At 40.4% G+C, this 20,053-nt stretch overlaps 1 protein-coding gene across 1 annotated transcript in view; it reads left to right on the top strand.

Annotated features, from left to right (window-relative positions):
- enpp1 (ectonucleotide pyrophosphatase/phosphodiesterase 1) overlaps window positions 1–18,695 on the top strand; it is a 31,800-nt gene extending 13,105 nt beyond the window's left edge. The window contains exons 6-23 of the mRNA XM_080047426.1: window positions 1,160–1,279; window positions 2,146–2,255; window positions 2,363–2,428; window positions 2,527–2,599; window positions 2,980–3,088; window positions 4,173–4,304; window positions 4,415–4,446; window positions 4,602–4,729; window positions 5,868–5,937; window positions 9,463–9,550; window positions 10,498–10,682; window positions 11,768–11,807; window positions 11,892–12,052; window positions 12,769–12,904; window positions 13,730–13,804; window positions 14,922–15,054; window positions 16,108–16,252; window positions 16,678–18,695. Of these exons, the coding sequence (XP_079903552.1) occupies window positions 1,160–1,279; window positions 2,146–2,255; window positions 2,363–2,428; window positions 2,527–2,599; window positions 2,980–3,088; window positions 4,173–4,304; window positions 4,415–4,446; window positions 4,602–4,729; window positions 5,868–5,937; window positions 9,463–9,550; window positions 10,498–10,682; window positions 11,768–11,807; window positions 11,892–12,052; window positions 12,769–12,904; window positions 13,730–13,804; window positions 14,922–15,054; window positions 16,108–16,252; window positions 16,678–16,830 (1,956 nt within the window). The 3' untranslated portion in view covers window positions 16,831–18,695. The remainder of the gene's footprint in view (window positions 1–1,159; window positions 1,280–2,145; window positions 2,256–2,362; window positions 2,429–2,526; window positions 2,600–2,979; window positions 3,089–4,172; window positions 4,305–4,414; window positions 4,447–4,601; window positions 4,730–5,867; window positions 5,938–9,462; window positions 9,551–10,497; window positions 10,683–11,767; window positions 11,808–11,891; window positions 12,053–12,768; window positions 12,905–13,729; window positions 13,805–14,921; window positions 15,055–16,107; window positions 16,253–16,677) is intronic.
- Window positions 18,696–20,053: the final 1,358 nt, after the last annotated feature.

The raw sequence follows: 20,053 nt of genomic DNA, 5'->3' as shown, positions 1-20,053 counted from the left end.
GTCTGAGTGGTTTGTTGGAAACGCATTTGAGGAATCTTCATTTCAGTTTACAATTAACCAACATGCAATATATTTCATTACACTTATAAGTCTATACAAGATAATAACAATGTTTCCTATTGCATTAATAAGTATTCCAACATTTGAGTCCAGAGATATATCATATGCAAAATCTGCCACTACAGTACACAAAATGGAGAACAATGGCTCCTATAACTGATGGCATTATATTACATTACGTCTTACAATATTAGACCTACAGTATATTTATGGTTTATATTAAGTGTAATTTTTGTTGTTGTATCTGAATGAGGTCGTTAGTTAGCTAGTAGTTAAAACCACTTTATAAAAAGTGACCTAGTTTTTCTTTTGGCCCACATCAGTGGTCAAATTAGATGATACATGAAGAAGAAAAATATCGGCTGAAAAAGTTTACGTTAATTTATTTTTATTTTTTGTATTTTTTGTTGTTGTATTGGGCACATCACAAAGGGTAACAAATTAATCTGACGGGTCGTTAGATAATGAATGGGGCAGGAAAGAGAAAAAAACTAAATCTCTGTGACACGAATGAGTTTAAAAGGAACTACCAACACCATATGAAACATAGCAGGAGTCCCCAGTAAAACACGACTTTGAGTCACGAACCCAAATGAATGATAACCATAGGTGTGATCTTTAACAATGCATTCCATTTCATACGGTTATTTTGATCTTTTAAATGTGCATACTTAACCTGAAAAGTAACTAGTAGCTATATTGTAGATGTCAAATACATGTAGCAGAGTAGAAAGTAGAGCTTCAGATAGTTAGAACTAGTATAAAGTATAAAGCGGCATAAACCAAAATACTCCAGTAAAACACAAATACCTCAAAATGATACTTAAGCGCAGTATTTCTTCCCCTCGAGATTGTCTCTCCACATTAATATAGAGTTAACTGTTGGGGCCTAATGGCTACCGTGCTGGTGGAAAGGCACAGCAGCAGCACTGAGGGGCTTTCACCTCAACCAGATCCTGTAATTACAGCTAAACTGCTGTGGTTAGCAGTAATATTTAGGTTAGAAAGATAAAGAGAGGAGGTAACTTTAAATCCCTGTAGTTACTGTATCAAAGCCGCTCCGCTTAACTGGACCTCCTTTTTTTTCTTTTTCCTGCAGGGTCTGTATCCAGAGTCTCACGGGATTGTGGACAACAAGATGTACGATGTGACCGATAACATTTTCTTCAGCTTGAGATCAGATGAGAAATTCAACCCAATATGGTACCAAGGAGAGCCCGTAAGTCAATCTGTTGTGACCATGGTAACGCATACAAAATACAGCACAAACAAGCTGTGAGCTAATGTACATATATAAAACAGTTTCACAACACCTACCAGGAATTGTTCTGCTTATTGAGCAAGGCCACAGCAATGCAGCGATGATGAATGTTTCCCTAGAGTTTCCTTCACACATCTGAGAAGTCTGAGCCAGACACTATTGTTCTGTGTAACATGTAAAAAGCCAACACGCCCTGATGTTGTAGGGAACTAAAGTCACTTCAATGTAAGTGTAATTTACTGTCTGCAAACGGCACGAGACACTTGTCTATTTGAACTGCCTGGAATGTTCTCTCTATCTCGTTCTCCTCCATAATGAGCTTCTTGCTATAATTATGGACTCAGGCTGGGGCTAGGATGACAAGCTTGTGAGGCCTGCGAGTTGTGCTTGTTTAGACGCTCTGTGGTTTCTTAATTGAGTGGGAAGGCCTCTTAAATCTCATTCCTCAACTGTGTGACAGCCCTCATGCTCCTCTTGAAAAGATACACCATGCTGCGACCATATGTCTATCCAGTAGAGAAGGAGAAATTGATGAGTGACGACCCCCCCCCCCCTCCCCTGTGGAATACATTGTTTTTATGTAATGAACCAATACAACTAAGTGCATCTGCTAAAACGTGCTTTTAAACCTCCTTTGTATAAAGAAAACACTTGTGCATATCAGTCATATAAAGGATCGATTTATCATAAAGACATGCAGTAACAGTTCCATCAGTCATGACTGGGCTGTGTGGGATTGCACTTCAACCTTAATTAATGAATCAATCCTTTCATATTTTCTCTTGCTTTTTCCTTTTTTCCCCATTTCTCCTCATCCTCCTCAGATCTGGCAGACTGCCATACGTAACCAACTAAAAGCAGGAACCTTCTTCTGGCCCGGCTCGGATGTCCCACTCAATGGCTCCTATCCAACCTTCTACAAGCTGTATGACAGGTAAGACTGACGCCACATCAACGTTAAACTCCTATCAGATCATCAAAAGAAAATGGCCTAATACAGGTTGTGTGTTGTTGATAATGTTGGCCTTGCTTTGTGCACAGGTCAATCACATTTGAGGAGAGAGTGTCCACGCTGCTCGAATGGCTCCGTTTAGATGAGGGACAAAGGTATTGCGTCTTCCTCATTATTATAAGAACGATCATCATCAAACAACATTCAGCATGGCACCATTAACTGTTGTCTTTGTGATATTTTCTTTTTTTAGACCTAACTTCTTCACTTTGTACGTGGAAGAACCTGACTCAGCAGGACATCGCCATGGGCCAGCAAGCAACGAGGTCAGTCACTCGCTAAACCTCATATTCTGGCTGTTAATTAACATACATGTGAAAATAATGAGAAACTTCATTCTAATCTTAACCACCGGGTACATGAACCTGAACAAAAATCTACAAGCCGGATTGACCGAATTACAAACTCCATTCACTGAAGTAAAATGCTGCTCCTGTGTAGTTTTGTGATATATGACTAGGGCTGCACCTGATGATTCTTTTCATTATAGATGACTCTGCTGTCGTCTAATTATTCTATCAAATCCAGAAAGTGTAACTGAAAAATTATGATATTTACCTGCTGACGGAATTAGCCTTGGAGTTGTTAAAATGAGAGACTTACTGTACTCTGGTCAATTTACTGTAAATTCTGCTGTGCCTTTCAGGTGATTGAGGCCTTGGAAAAAGTGGACAAGACATTGGGCATTCTGATGGACGACCTTATGAAGTTAGGCCTGCATAACTGTGTCAACGTGATGATCGTGTCAGACCACGGTGAGACAACAACACAGCCCCCTCACATAAACACATTCATTAAAGAGGGCATATTAGTAAAAACTGACTTTTCCAGTGTTTGTGCATGCACACATATTTGGGTATTTGGTTTCCCCTACCAGCCCACAAAACCCAGTCAGTTTCTTTTGGGTTGTTATAGTCAGAGAGTTTGTGTGAATCGGCACGCTGTTTAAATGATGTACAGAGTTTGATCCAACACTTTGCAGCTCATAAGCATAGTACGCCCCCACTAGATAGACATGTAGTGAACACTACCACTTGGATTTGGCCAATCGAATCAGACAATGCACCATGAAAACCGCTTGTAGTAGACACCAAAAATACATGTTTGTTGTTTTTTTATATACCATCTATGGTTTGACTTTGAACCCAAAAATGAGCATTACATGTCCCCTTTAAGCCATTCAGAAAAAGCTATCAATTAGTGCATCCGTTTTATATCTGTGTGGTTTCACAGTAGTAAGACACAGTGTGGTTTTAGAGCTTAGGTGCCACTGCTCACTGTGTCCTGTTCAAATGTTTGACTTGGTTGAGTCACTGCACCTGTTGCAGGAGGAAACTACAGATCCATGCCAGAAAGACTGATTAAGAAAAATGTATAACGAATGATTTGGTATATAAACTGTTCCTGATGGTATGTTTGTCTGGAGATGTTTCTCTGGACATCTGGAGACCATATGTCAAGTCTTGTAATTAGGTAAAGGAGGGGGAGGGAGCGTGATTCAGGGCGATGCCCGGCTATCCTACTTCAAAGGCAGCATTACTCTGACAGCACATATTAATTATAAAGGGACATGTGCTGGCTATCAGTCAGAAGCTAGTCATGAAGCGCAGGAAAACAACAACAAGAAAGATCCATCAGTGTTTACGGGCCACACCCGAAACAATGTCAACAAATGCTACGCTGTATATCTTCTGGTCTAGCTACTCGTGTGCTGTACATTTTAAGGGAGGAAGTGAGTGCTTATGTCCTTAGGCACATCTCTGTCAACATACTTGATACAATTTCAAACACAGATCTTCACCACCTTTGATGAAAAAAACTATTATTTTTTTTTCACAGGCATGGAGGAGGCCTCGTGCGAAAAGGCCGAGTTCGTGTCCACCTACGTGAACCATACCTCTGACTTCTCCATCATCCAAGGCCCGGCTGCTCGCATCAGACCCAGAAGCCTCCCAGATAACTACTATTCCTGTGAGTTCCTGTCCATTCACTGTCCCTCTTTCCACCGGCTCTTCTGCAGCATCACTCAGTGTCAGTTTTGTTTGTGACCTTGTCCCCTGTGTCTCTCTCCTTTCCCTCAGTCGACTACGAGAGCCTGGTGAAGAATCTGTCGGTATGCCAAGTATTTCCAACTGTGACTTTTTGTATTGATAAGAAGAATGAGAAATTATCTGCTTGCTTGGCTTCTCGTCAAACAAGCCCTCAATCCTCCTCCTCCTCCTCCCTTTGCCGCGTGTTGATTCTCTTCCTCTGTGTCTGTTTCTGAAGTGCAGGAAGTCTGAGCAGCCAATGAGGCCCTACCTCAAAGAAAACCTCCCTAAAAGGATGCACTTTGCCAACAACAAACGCATAGAGAGAGGACACCTCTACATGAAGGAGGGCTGGCAGGCTGCACTGTGAGTCGCCCATCAGTCCACTACCTTTTGAAGTGTTCACTGTGTTTGGTCATCAAACTGTGTCAAATGTCCACAATGGAAGAAATCTGCACTGTAGTATAGTGTCACCCATACAAACTCCAACATCTCAGCAACGAGCAAGCTGATTGGTTGATCCAGCTACAGGGGTGAATGTTATCATAGTTGTATGTACAAGTGTAAAGGGTACAGCCACACAAACATCTCTGCATCTTTGCCTATATGCAGCTTTGATAAGCATGATTCATCTTTGAAGCAGCTCTGTTCACAGAAGTAAGACCATTGGAAGTTAAAGGCACGCCAGTGAACTGATGGGCGTTAATTATTATTATTTTGTTTGTTTGACAGTTAATTAAAAAGAACAGTATTGTAAAGCCAGGTAAAATAAAGTAAAGTTAAGTAACCACAGCTTAAAATAACTGGTTATTTGCTGTCCCGTCAATGGAATTGATTAGAGGATTTTGGAAGTGATGTAATTCTGCCTCCGCATTTAATTGAATGGCCGTCTTGAAATTTAAGAGCAAATTATAAAAAGCAAAGACAACCTCAAACAGTTTTCCTTGGTGGTAAAAATAAATCAAATGTTGTTAAATGTAGCACTTGTGTAGTGCTGTTTTAATGAGCCAGATGTCTTTCAGTCTTAGAAACTGTTTTATTGACTGCATTTAACAGATGTAGACGTGAACACTGACAGATTTACATGATAAAGTAAGATAAGATTTAGCTGATATGCAGTGTAATGAGATCCTAACTGGAAACGTACTTGGTCAGCAGTTGTCTGATTTATTTGGCCACACAGAAGTTGAAGCATTTAGAGTACTTAGTGCTATCATTCATTCATAATGAATGAAGCAGGGTTTGTTGGAGTGGAGTTGTACAACTGCTTTGATAAAAAGCAACCATGCAATTATGTAAAATTGCTTCAAGCTGAAGAATTAAATCGGTGGACTCTTTGGGTCTGAAGAGAATTAAACACTCCTGACTCCTGAAATTGAGATGATTTGTGTTATTTTCTTGAAATAAGATGGAAACACTTGTTAATAACTGTGAACATGTCGTGAGATAGTGACCCTTCCTTTCTCTATGCCAGATAAAGTGTATTGTTGTCCTCTTCTGACAGAACCAAGGAGGAACTGAAGTATTGCTCTGGTGGATTCCACGGCTCAGATAACCTCTTCACCAACATGCAGGTCAGAGGAAGGAAGATGTGTGTGTGTGTGTGTGTGTGTGTGTGTATACTCTGCCACGATAAATGGTTATCACATATCCTGTTTAGACTATAAAAAAGCTGGAGTAAATATATGTGCATAGTATTGTACGCATTTGCTTAAGACTGAACAGTACCGGTAGATGCAAGGCTGCTTAATATGAATATAATATTTTTTTTTTTCAAATTTTGGTGGAACGTTACCAGTGGTCTATAGAATAAAACTCCAAATGTTAATTTTACTCAAACACATTCCGGAAAGATATAAACAGAGACTAATTACTTGGAGTGGTCTCCTTATTTTTTCCATAGATGTACAGTGAGTCCAATATGTATTTGATCCCTTGCTGATTTTGCCGGTTTGCCCACTAATAAAGACATGATCAGTCTATAAATTTATGATAATATGTATTCAAACATGGAGAGACAGAATATCAAAAAAAAATCCAGAAAATGAACCTAAGGAATATATATTAATTGATTTGTATTTCATTGAGGGAAATAAGTATTTGATCCCTTAGTATTCATTAGGAGTTCTGGCTTTTACAGACCAGGTAGACACTCCCAATCGACTTGTTACCTGAACTGAAGCCACCTGTTCTCACTAATCACTCGTGTGAAAAACATCTGTTCACAGAATCAGACAATCAGACAGATTCCAAAATGTTCACCATGGGGAAGACCAAAGAGCTGTCTCAGGACCTCAGAGTCAGGATTGTTGATCTCCACAAAGCTGGAATGGGGTACAAAAAGATTAGCAAGGTGTTGGATTTGAAGGTAACAACCATTGGTGCAATTGTAAGAAAATTTAAAAAGCATAACATGATCATCAACAGACCTCGGTCCGGTGCTCCTAAGAAGATTCCACCTCGTGGGGTAGCAATGATTCTGAGAACGGTCAAAAATCATCCTGCAACCACTCGGCAGGAGTTGGCAAATGACCTGAAGGCAGCTGGGACCACAGTTTGCAAGGAAACAATAGGCAACACTTTGCGCAGCAATGGGTTAACATCCCGCAGTGCCCGAAAGGTACCCCTTCTCAAGAAGGCACATGTGGACGCGCGCCTTAAGTACGCCAATGATCACCTGAAAGATGAACCAAGTTATTGGGAGAAAGTTATGTGGTCGGACGAGACCAAAATTGAGCTTTTTGGCCTCAATTCTACCCGTCATGTGTGGAGGAAAAAAAATGCTGCTTATGACCCCAAGAACACTGTGCCCACCGTCAAGCATGGAGGTGGAAGCATAATGTTTTGGGGGTGTTTCTCCGCCAAGGGTACAGGGCCACTTCACCGCATCACTGGGAAAATGGATGGAGCCATGTACCGTACAATCCTGAAGGACAACCTCCTCCCCTCTGCCAGGAAGCTGAAAATTGGCCGTGGTTGGGTCTTCCAACATGATAATGACCCGAAGCACACAGCAAAGGCAACAAAGGATTGGCTCAAGAAACATCACATCAAGGTCATGGAATGGCCCAGCCAGTCACCGGACCTCAATCCGATCGAAAATCTATGGAGGGAGCTGAAGGTCAGAGTGGCCAGGCGACAGCCCACCAACCTTCATGATTTAGAGAGGATCTGCAAAGAAGAGTGGGCCAAAATTCCACCTGGTGTGTGTGCTAAACTTGTGGTTAACTACAAAAAACGTCTCACTGCTGTGCTTGCAAACAAAGGCTTTGCCACTAAGTATTGAGTGTGTTTGGCCAGAGGGATCAAATACTTATTTCCCTCAATGATATACAAATTAATTAAAATATATTCTTTAAAGTTATTTTCTGGAATTTCTTTTTGATATTTTGTCTCTCCATGTTTGAATACATATTATCATAAATGTATAGACTGATCATGTCTTTATTAGTGGGCAAACCGGCAAAATCAGCAAGGGATCAAATACATATTGGACTCACTGTATATCTACAGTGGCCCAGCTTAAACAAGTTGCTCTCCTCGCTTAGGGGCGTCAACAGGCCTGAACATGGGACACTTGGCCCCAATCTATTCTCACAGCTAAGAACACAAAGGGGCAAAGTCATTAAACTCTTGCTGAAAAAAAATTAGAAACATTTCACACGTGAAGGAATCTTTAAACGGCCGACTCACCCGATTGCAACACACCTCCACCCGTGTTCCTCCTTTTCACGCATGTCTGACTAAATCAATGTCACTCATTCCTGATGTCATTGATGCCTTCTCCGCTCTGTAACCTGTGGTTGGTTTTCTGCAGCTCTCCCTGCCTTTGGTTTTCCCTGTGTGCACAACATTAAAGAGCAGAGAGGCCCCAGAACAGAGACATGCCGCCAAATATAGCTACTGCGAATAGCAATCTAAAGTTTCTGTGACTGAAGTGGGCCTGACTGAAATGGTCTGATGTGGCCTGTGGTGTCTTAATGGATATTTCAAACAATGTGTTCTTGTCTTAAAAGGTTTAAAGAAAAAATCTGATTAATCATGACGAAATAAACCAACAAGAGTTAAAATACTTGTTGTGAGCCCATCCAGACTTAGGTTAGAAGCAACAACATTTGCCAAATAGATAATTGTTTGTTCTTGACCATTTTATTTCGTTAAACCTCAAAATGATTCATACCTAACCCACTACTACACTTGTCTCAACATCTGACAGCTGACACGACCCAGGAACAGTTCTCCTCTGTTTGTTGCGATGTTTGGTTGCTCTGCTCGGGGGTTTACGCCATTTAATCAAAGCAGCTCCACAGAAAACGGCTCACGTCTACGACTATATATGGTTTTGAATGAGTTTGAGTCTTTGTCTTGCAGGATGTGGTATGGCAATATAATAGAAAAGCAGTAGAGAAGTATAGGGAAAAACAGGTCAAAGATTTATTCAACATGTGATTTTGTCTCAAACTTGAAGGATGCTGCAGTGACATTTTCTGTATGCTTGAAAATAAGCTGATTGGCCGATAGATGTAGGAATTAATTTATTATGTATTATACATTAATGTATAAATCCAGATATCTTCATTTTTTGCTGAATTATTTCTGTAAATGAAAAATGGAACATGACAAGAGCTTAAATACTGTGGAGCTATCAAAACTCTACTCAAGTTCAGTTAATACACTTGTTCTTGCAAGTCATCACAAAATAAGTCGTCTGAGTATGTTTCCAGACGTGAGTCACACTGGAGTTTGACTTTATTTAGCTCATGAGGTTGCTGACTTTAAAAAAAGGTTCATGAGTCAAGAAAAGTCAACTAATGAGTAACTAAATGAGTGGGGTGTGCTTGAAATAGACTGTTTTCCCACCTGCAAATATCTCAACATTCCACCCAACTCAACATCCTTCTGTTTCATATATAAGGTTATTTCAGGTCATTTAGCTGCTTTAGTTCATTTCAAATATTTACCCGTGGCCTCATCTCTGTATTGATTGTTTGAGGTCTTGTTATTTACAGAAAGATGTCTTCATTTCACAAACTGTCGAGTGTTGTTGTTTGGGGGAATTAATGATTGTCTGTGTGCTACTGTGGCTCTGCTTTCTCCAGGCGATCTTCATTGGCCACGGTCCAGGATTCAAAAAGAACACCGTCGTGCCCCCGTTTGAGAACATCGAGCTCTATAACATTATGTGTGGTAAGGTGCTTTCGATAATTTTTTTTAAATAAGCATTCTTACACGAGAAGGACCAATCTCCTGTCCTGAAGTTTTGTCGTCATATGAGGTTTCTAAGCAACCATACAAAGTATTTCCTCGCAGACAATAAAAAGTCCCGCACGTAAACCCCCCGTGAAGCTCCATTATTAATGTTATATTTCATTATGTCGTTTTACACTTTTTTGTACAAAGTAAAAAAGTGTCCTAAAATGTTGAACTATTCCTTTAATGAGATTGTTGTTTGTTTCCAGTGACTTTGAAAACTGAGCGCTAATGTCTTTTTATGTCTCAATATTTAACATTGTTGTGAGTAACTTAAGTTATTATATCTATTGTCGTTATCTCTTTTATAACTGAAATATGGGGCGGGGCCCTAATATTTCATTTTGTAGCCATCATTCTTCTTGGCTATGAACAATTGTACTCAGCCGGTTGGTTGTCCTAGATGCAGCAGCACAGTTAACACGGTTTAAAGAGGAAACAGGTGCATTGCTCCTGCATAGAATTTCAAAAAAGGTGCATATTAACCAAGCTATTTAAAGCATTTTGAAGTAAAAAGGAAGAGAAACCTATGTATATAAAACTACACCTGCTTACAATGTGGTGCTTTAAATAAAGTAGCTCTCTAAACTGTTCACAGATGTTTACAGCCTACAGATGAACTTCCCCTTTTTACTTCTAAATAATGTGGTTGGGTAAAGTGTTTCACTTCTGGATTGTTACGTATGGATTATACAAAAGAAAGATGCAAGGGGAAAGTTTCTTAGGGTTTGCATTACATATGCATTTATTGGACATACGTTCCTGGCTGGTAAAAGCAATTTTTTTCCCCACTTGAAATCTCAAACACAGCAGTGAATTTGATGTTATTTGTATAATTAAAATGCAGCTCCTCATCCTAGCTTTTTCTCTCTTTCTCCTTACAGATCTGCTGGGTATTCGCCCTGCTCTGAACAATGGGACTCATGGCAGTCTGAACCACCTGCTGCAGACTCCCCTCTACAAGCCGGTTCACCCAGCACAACTCTCTCATGACACCCCGTGTGAGACCAGCAACCCTGAACCCTCCGACACCCTGCAGTGCTCCTGTGCATCCCAAACCAAGGCAATGGTATGATGAGCTAAACATTTATTGAAGTTTTTTGTTGCCATTTTAGCGGCTTGGCTCAAGGGATTGGCGGTGTCTAATATCTGGTTCAGGCTGAAATATCTCAAAAGCTATTGGATGGTTAACCAAGACAGAGGAATTCATGGTTCCCACAGGATGAATACTGTTGACTTTGGTGACTTTTCCATCAGAAAGCCTTCTTTATCCAGTGCAAATTTCTCAACATCTACCAGACGTTCTGCAAACAATGTTTTGAGTAGACATTCATGGTCTCAAGAAATGTCCTCTATAGCGACTCTTTGAGTTTCGTAATTTTGATGCCTTGAAAAAGAATTTCCATTAAAATTGGTAGAAACATTCGTGTTCCGATGAATTTGGTGATGTTGGTCATCCCAAGGTTCATTTAAAAAGTCTTAAAGGCATTGAATTCATTATTCTGAAAATAAGGCCTTAATTGGTATCAAAGTATCTCAAATCATTATTTTAGAAGTCTTAAAAAAATGTTAAGACAAGTATTTCATGAATATTTTTTGTTTATTTTGTATACGTTAGCTACAATTACTTTGTGTGCCTATTGTCCCAAAGAAGACTAATTGCGTTGTTTCTTTGCGTCTGAAGGAGTATTAAGTCTAACTCATCCTAAGTTGTAAGAACTCTGAAACAGCTGAACTTAGTGTTTAGTGCTTACTGTAATTAAAAATGTTAACATGCTAATAGATAGCATTGTCTTTATTAGCCTGCTGGTGTTAGCATTAAGCTTGTTTAGCTGTACAGCCTCACAGAGCAGTTAACATATGGCTTTAATGTTTAGTTCCTCTTTTGTGTGTGTGTGGGGGGGGGAGAGAGGGTTACAGTTAATGTTTTCCTGAAGTTGGAAAAACTGCCAACTGTCAGACGTAATTCATTATGTTTGACAGTTGGCCGTTTTCTGATGCAATGATGATCACAATGTACACACCTACTTCAAAACTTTATACCCCGGCTTCATGTACCGACATGGTGAAAGTGTGTAAAATAAATGGTAGATTTACTATATGTTTTTAACACACACATAGGCTACTGACAAAAAAGTGTGAATTTCTTTTCAGGAGACAGATATGAACATCCATCTCATAGCAACCAATGCCAGTGAGTATCCTTTTATTTTCCTTTTCCTTTATACATTTTCTTATTGGAAATGTGTTTAGCTCATACATTACATTTTCCCTTTAGGTGATATAGCCAATTTAAGACGTCTCCACCATCCCTTCGGCGTTCCTCGAGTGGTCCAATCAGATGCCGGCTTCTGTCTCCTGCACCACTCCGACTACCTCAACGGGTACAGCAGGGACCGCCTTATGCCCCTGTGGGTGTCCTATACCATCCAGCCTCTGGTGAGCCCTTCATCTCTAAACATAGACTTCATGCAGTGGAGTTTGTCCCGGCGCTATATTTCTTCTGCGGTTAGGGGTTTTGGCAGGAGATTGGTAGTAAGAGGTTGTTTGGTATCTGAACCCCATCTCTAAGCAGCTGTTACTCATCTTCTGCACTCATTTTGACTCAAACAATTCTTGTCTTTCTCATTATGTGGTTGAGCTTGTGAATGTAAATCATGACCTCAGGCGGAGTGATACATTCCCCGGGAGAGTTGACACTGTTTGACCATACTGTCTGTATGATTGAGCAAGTGAGGACGTAGATTTGTTTTAATTCCCGGCATTACTTATTAAGTGTATGTTAGTTATTCCATAGCTAAGTAAGTAACGCCTCACATGCCGCTAGCGTGGCTGTAACCTTTAGTGTCATGTTCAGCTGACACGAGGGTCAAGGATTCTTTATGCTACTCTATCAATAAGAGGAATTAAAAAATACCACCATTTCTTCTCTGACAAAGGGGTGAGATGAGGTTATTATTTTTAGAGAGCTCTGCAAACAGACACGGCGCAATGCCCTCGCTGACCCATAACCACAAGTGAGGCAAAACCAAGTCGAGTGCTATTACACAACCCTCCACAACATAAGGGCTGGCCTGGAGTCCCTCTACACACTGTTCACCACTGACCGATTCTCTCTCTCTCTCTCTCTCTCTCTCTCTCTCTCTCTCTCTCAGGCCAAAGTCCGACCCCTGAGCCCGCAGTCAGAAGCATGTGTGCGTGCTGACGTACGCATCCCACCGACCGCCAGCCAGCTGTGTCTGCGCTACAGAGACAACCCTGCTCTGTCCAAAGGCCTGCTGCATCCCCCCAGTGAGTGTGTGTGTGTGTGTGTGTGTGTGTGTGTGTGTGTGTGTGTAAAGCAGAGGGGGTCATAGGAGGTCCCCCTCCCCAGCCGGGTGTTGAATTCAAGTTGACATGTTCCAGAGCCACATTCAAATGTAAAAATGCAACAGTGAAGTGTCCACTCTGTTTCAAGAGATTCAGCTTTCAGGTAGTTCCACAAAAGGAAGTGATGGACTGAAAAAGTAAAAGCTCTCGACAACTGTGAAAAGTCTTCTCAGACGGTGAATTGTGCAATTAATCCTTTTGGAGCTGCAACGATTAGTTGATTATTGGGTATTTTGACAATTGATTAATCGCGTAAAGGTCGATTCAATGATTCTGGAGAATGCTTGTTGTCAAAATCATTTACAAAAAAAAATCTGTGAATATCTCCTCAAGTTCCGCTATCTGTACGTACTGTGTGTTCGTTAATACACAGCCTAGGCTCTGTAAACGGGCATGTGCACTAGCTAGGGTGGCCCCTCTTTGTTAACATACTCTTTGTTTACATACTAGTTTCAACACCAGATTTTTTTTCTCAACCAAAAAGCCAAATGTCTTTGGGTTTTGGACTTTTGGGACATTTTCTGGCATCAGCTAAATACTCTGGACATTACATTTAATTGGACCTTTCGCAATACGTTCTTGCCTTTTTAGAAGAAATTATAAACTGATTAATGGAAAACAACAACACATGTTAGTTGGAGCCATAAATGACTTCCCTTATTCCTTTATTCTTGACTTTTACAGCATTTTTTTTTCAATATGGGTATGGCCTTAAACACCATCACATTTAAATGTTTCTCTTCATAGACCTGAGTACCGACGGACCTGAGACAGACTCTGTAATAACAAGCAACATGGCACCAATGTTCCCCGCATTTAAAGGTGAGTCAAAGTTTTGGAAATGAATGGGAGCTGAGCAATTGAATGAACTGGCGAACTGAAGAGATTCTCTGGATCACAACCCCGCATTATGTAATACTGTTTTGTTTGAATTTTTGGAGGCTCAAGTTTTATGAGAGCAGGTACTAATTGTAGGCTGCCCGTTCGCATGAGATATTTTTATTCAATATTATACTTTTCAGGCTATATTTTTGGTTCTTAAATATACATGGCAGGAGTTTAAAGATCTCGCCGCCATAGAAATATGGGGCTACCGTACTTTAATTTCCTCGTCCTGCTCACTGTAGACACTGTGATTGTCCTAACAATGAGATTCACTTAAAAGGGGTTTTGCTTTGTGATCTGACTTGAACTGATACAACAGACATTGCTCTAAAAAACGCAGTCGACAGGACCATACATGAAATCACTCTGTGTTTTTGGCTACCAGTTAGAATAGAATAGAATGGGGGTTTCCTCCCTTATGTTTTGTTCTTTTGCTCAAACGGGTGTGTTGCTTAATGCACTTAATCACAGCATTTCGCAACACTACAAATCAAGTTATTTCTTATGCGAAGGTTTGTCCATGTGTGTGGTGATGTTGTAATTTAACGCTTAAAGCCATGGGGGCTTTTGCGGAAACTTGTTCTATGTGCTGCTGGCCAGCAGTGCTGGGTATTGTAAAGTTGAGTGTTTCAGGCAGCACAGCTCTGGTTGGGTTCCCACTTGGGGCCACCCACGCTATAAATGGAAATTCTCGCTCACACTAGCATGAATCCCCTCCAAATACGATTTGTTTGGGTATGCTGAAAACCTATATATTTATCAGCATGCAGATGCTGCCCCCTTGTGGCACAGCCATAGGGCACAGCACCATGTTTACATTGTGTGAACCTCCAAGCTCTAAGTGCAGGCCAATCAGTCAGTCAGTTATATGATCAAATAAAAACACAAGGTCCTAACCATATTATAAATGCAACACAATTTAGTCAACACATAAATAATACTAACTTTGCACTTACAATGAAAGTAAAATACATGATGCCTGTTCATCATCCGCTTTGATGTGTTTTTGGAGAACTAAAATTGTGTATCTGTGTGTATTTTTCCTATGTTGCAGACATTTGGACCCATGTCCACAATGTCCTGCTTCCAAAATATTCACAACAGCTGAATGGGGTCAACGTCATGAGTGGGCCGGTATTTGATGAAAACTTTGACGGACACGTCGATGCACTCAAAGCGATCTCAGGGTGAGTCAGCAGCACACACACTCCAGGCAATCCACTTGGGCTGCAGCCAGCAATTGGTCACATGATCTCTTAATCCGTCTATTATTATAATAAATATATTGCCAGAAAAGCTCAAAATCCTCACATTTAGGAAGTTTCCAGCTGTGTATTAGTGGCCATTTCTGCTTAGAAAACAAACAAAATTATCTGATCACAAATGTTGTTCAGCAGTTCAATGTTGTCGTTATAATAACGTCGGTTATAGAGGAAATAGCAATGTGTTTTTATCAGTCTACATGAATAGATTGTGGCTGATAATGAAACTTCCTTTTCAGGTTTCCGGCCTCACACAAATACTCGAAAAATACAATTTAGAAAATGAAATATATAATAACTTAAAATGCTAAAAATTATTCTTGAGAAAGGAAGGTTCAGCACAATTAAGTCTGATGTACAGTAATTATTCAAAGGTAAAGCCACATTTATATATACATGTTTGCCTCTAAGGTATGGAATAAAGCTCCAGAGATGTAACATGGCAAAACAATCATCTTGTTCTTTACCATTGTGGTGTGGGTGCCACTAACTATACAAAAATATTCACTTTTATGATGAATTAAACACCTCAAGGCCATTATATTTTTAATTCAAGTATTCATGCTGCTTTAACACATCCCACACTGATTAATTTCACACCAAAAGGCACTGGACATGTATTTTCTCTATCAACTTGTTACAGTGAGCAACAAGCTCTCTGTGTGAAAATACTTGCTAAGCATCATCTGATATCAGCTGGCGGATTTGTTGGTCACTTTCAGTGAAATCTGAACAAACCACACCCACACAGAATTGACTGTATCTCTTTATTAATAATGTTGTAGAAAATAATTGAACATAAGCCGCAGGTTTCTCAGTTTGTGACCTGGAGATTTTACCATTTCCACATCAGCTAAGGTTTTTATAAATATATACATATAAATATTTGGTTTGTTTTTTCTGCACAAGTCACATTTAGAGTTTCCTATGAAAGAGTCAGCAGTTTTCATGAACCCTGGTGATCTCATGTTTCTCCAGGAATGAGGCTCCCGTCCCGACACATTTCTTTGTGATCCTGACCAGCTGTGGGAACTCGGCCTTCAGCCCTGTTAACTGTGAGGGCCCCCTGCAGGCCCAGGCCTTCATCCTGCCCCACAGACCAGACCACACAGAGACCTGTGCTGTGAGTAACAGCACCAACTCTTTTCTATACGTCAGCTCAGCTCTGTGAAAAGCTGCTGACAGATCCTACACTGGAATAACATGATTAAAGCTTAGCTCATTCATAAATAGGTGGAGTCAGAGATTTCTGAAGAATGTTTGTTGTCAAAATATATTTTTTTTTCAAACTCATAGCTCCTCATGATCTGGTTTTAGTACACAGCCTAGGCTCTGTAAACTCGTATGTAAACAAAGGATATATAAATAGATGGGCCCATTTTAGCTAGCAACATGCCCATTTACAGAGCCTTGGCTGAGGAGATACAGTATTCACTGATTTTGACAAAAAGGGGTTTTTGACAACAGGCGTTCCCCATAATTACAGACTCGACCTTTAATACATTTTCCTGGTTAAATGAAAGGCTCTTTCTCTCTACTTTTCTCCAGGCGGGGTCAGACTTGGCGTGGGTGGAGGACTGGCTGCAGTTTCACGTGGCGCGGGTCCGAGACGTGGAGCTCCTGACGGGGCTCAGCTTCTACCACGACAGGATATCAGTGGGAGAGACGCTACAGCTCAAGACCTTTCTACAGACTCCTTAGAATTTTGAAAGACACTTTCCAAATGAAGCTTTAATTTGAAAGGGAAGACATATCGGTCTGCCCAACAGGCCTCTATCCACGAGAGCCCCCCATCAGGGGGTTCAACAGGTGCCTCACAGATCCACGTTGGACCCAAAATGAAGTTCCATCCACCTGTTGTTTGTGAAATGTCTGATTACCAAAAAAGGATTTATACTGATTCAGTGTGTGACAGCTGTATATATATATATATTTGTTTTTCATCATTTTTATCATGATTTAAAAAAAGATTTTTTAGAGAAAAGTCAGAGGGATTTTTTAGATATATGAAGAACTGGAGCTCTGAACCAAAGACGCAGAAACATCTGCTGAGTGACTCCAAAGTTTGGCAGTTTATGTAGCGATGGTTTTTATTGGTAGGGGCCGAAGATCGCTTTGCTGGAAACAGTTCTGTATGCTGCGGCACATCTGGAAAAGAACACCCGACATGAAAATTCAGGAAAAATAAGTTTTGCCCCACAAAAATGTTAAAATGTTTTCATTAAGAATTCATGGTTGTTGTTGTTTTTTGGTATGTTCTTTACACAGCACAAAATGCTTTGGTTTGTTGAATTACATTTTTGAGATGATAATGTTTTTGAGTATGTGTGTGCTTGAGAATGTGTACTGTTGCATGGATGGATTATGAGACATGCTGTGCCCCTTGGCACGGACATGTTAAAGGCCCCGACCCCCTGTATAAAGGAGCGAGATATCCTAACTGAAAGAGACAAAATGACTACAAGCTACTTAGATGGTTGGTATGTATGTCTGCCCTCCTTCATTGTATGTGTTTTTGTGCCTAATTATAGTAACGTTTTGTCTCTTTATGGTCATTTTGCATGTGTTCATGGTCATTTGAGTCTCACTGTGGTTTTGTAGTCTTTGTAGTTGCTTTGCGTAATTCTGCTGTCGTTCTGTGTCTCTGTATTTCTTTTTGCATCATGTTATAGTTCCAATGTGTCTTTGTTGTTTTTTGTGTATATTTGTCACTTTGTTTTTTTAGTTGCGTCTCTTTGTGGTCATTTTCTTCATGATCATTTAACTGTGGTTGCTTGTGATAACTTTGTAGTCACTTTGTGTCTTTGTGTGTGTTTTTTTTTAATTGTTTATCTGTCTTTGTCATTTTGCATCTATTTGTGATTGTAGTGTGTGTCTCTTCATATTTATTTGATGTCTTCTTGATGTCATTTTTCATCTCTTTGAAAGTCGTCTGGCGTCTTTGGAGTTATTTTTGTTGCATTGTGTTCCCATCATTCTGCGCCACGTTGTAGAAGTCTGTTTTCTTTTTCTTGTCATATTACGTGTCTCTGGTGACCATCTCTACGCAGCTGTTTTGTGTCTCTTCTTAGTCATTTCACGTCATTGTGTTGTTATTTTGCATCCCAGTGAAGTTTTCCCGATTCCCTCTATTTGTTCTTTGCTTTGTGTTGTTGTTGTTTTGCGTCTCTTTGTAGTTGTTTTGTCTCTTGGTTATTTTCCGTCCCTTTCAGTGAAATTCTGCAGGTGTAGCAGAACTCTCAGGTCAACCAGATGAACTTCAGTATGTACTGCAGTCCACGCTGGAGATGTGCATTGTGGTCCCATTCAATTATTCCTCCATGAGTTTTTGTGTGTGTGCGTGCGTGCGTGTGTGCGTGTGTGTGTGGGTTTTTGGGATCAACACAGATTCTGTTCAATCATTTTATCTTTGTACTTTTAAAGTGACACTTTGGAACTTGAGGATGTGCAGTATGTCATTTGTGGAAAACAGATTTAGCCATTTTGTATTACAGCTTTTTTTCCCCCAGCATTGTCAGAAATGGCAGCTGCCGGTGAAGTACACAATTCCATATAAAAACCGTTCAACACTGACTTTGTGACTATTCCTTTTTATTCCTAAACTATTACTTTTAGATTAAGGCTGCACAGAACAAAGGGATCCTCTCAGACACAATGTAACCAGCCAGCAGTTTCTCTTCTGGCCACCTCGAGATTGTAGCAGTAGCCTATGTGTTAACAACAAAAAGAAAGGAAACTGTGCTTGGGGTTTGTTTTTTTTACCCTCAGTGTCTACAATCTGCCACTTCCTCAGGCTGACCACTCCTGCACTGCAGCAAACCTGAAGGTAAGATCTTGCAGCGTTCTCTTCTGCACTTAGAAAGTCTTTGTTGACCTAGTTCTCATGTCACAAACCTGAACTTGCTTTACCTTTGACGTTGTAAGAAGGGTTGAAATTAATCATTTATTTTTTATTCCAGAGCCAAAGTGATCAGAGCTTCAGTCGAGATTTAGCAACAGAACGTGTTGAGTAAATGTTTGGTAATCACAGATGCTCACATTCAAGTCCTTGTCAGAGGGAAAGCCCAGAGTCATTGCTATACTACATATTAGTGTGAATGCTCTGAAGTTTCCTGTTCTCTGCGCTGCATTGCATTGTTAACTTTCTCTCCTGATGTTGTCATGCTGCACATGATGCCTGACATTCTGTCGTCTTGTTTCAATTAACAAAGGTATATTGATATACGTACATGTAGAAGAGAACTTGAAGTCTTTAATGTGGTCATTTCCGTTTTGGTTCTCTGCTCCATGTGTACCACACTTGAGTTATTATTTTCTTTTTCACTTAAAACTTGTTCAAAAGCAAGTGCAACTATGGAGCGCTGTATGTCTCTTACAACTCCAACTCTGCTAATTTTTTAAAACGTACATGACATTTTAGTTGCTTAAACTGCATTAAGAAAACGACTTGCAAATCATTTTTTAGATAGGCCTACTTTAAGTTTCATAGCAGGATTTTCTGTGAACAGTTGACTCTGTGTGAAAACAAAGGGCCCACAGTTTGTGTGTCAGTCAGAGCTTATGGTGTGCTAGCCTAGCCTGACCCTGACAGATGATGATGGGTTTTTATTTGGAATATGCTGGTGGTGATCAGTGGTGTGAGTGCCGGACATGCTTGTCAGGGCTGACTTGAGGTATGCAGTCGGTTCACACGGGTCTTCCAGGAAGCTCCACCCTGAGTGGTGAAACGTGTCAGAGACCATTTCAGACTCTGTATTTGGTTAGCAGTGTCATCAGTCAGGTGTCCTTTACTGTCAGCGGTGGTGGGCTGATATGGGCTCACACCACCTCTCTTCTCGGATGTGAACTCATAGTCACTGCCAAACCACAGTGAGCCTGAATCATAAGGCCTCCTCTGCATAGTAGAGGCGAGTGAGAAATGAGT

This window comes from Ammodytes marinus, assembly GCF_949987685.1.
Source record: "Ammodytes marinus genome assembly, chromosome: 19".
In the NCBI taxonomy this organism is placed as follows: domain Eukaryota; kingdom Metazoa; phylum Chordata; class Actinopteri; order Uranoscopiformes; family Ammodytidae; genus Ammodytes; species Ammodytes marinus.
The sequence above is the reverse complement of the archived record's forward strand: the minus strand, read 5'-3'. Positions and strand labels throughout refer to the sequence as shown.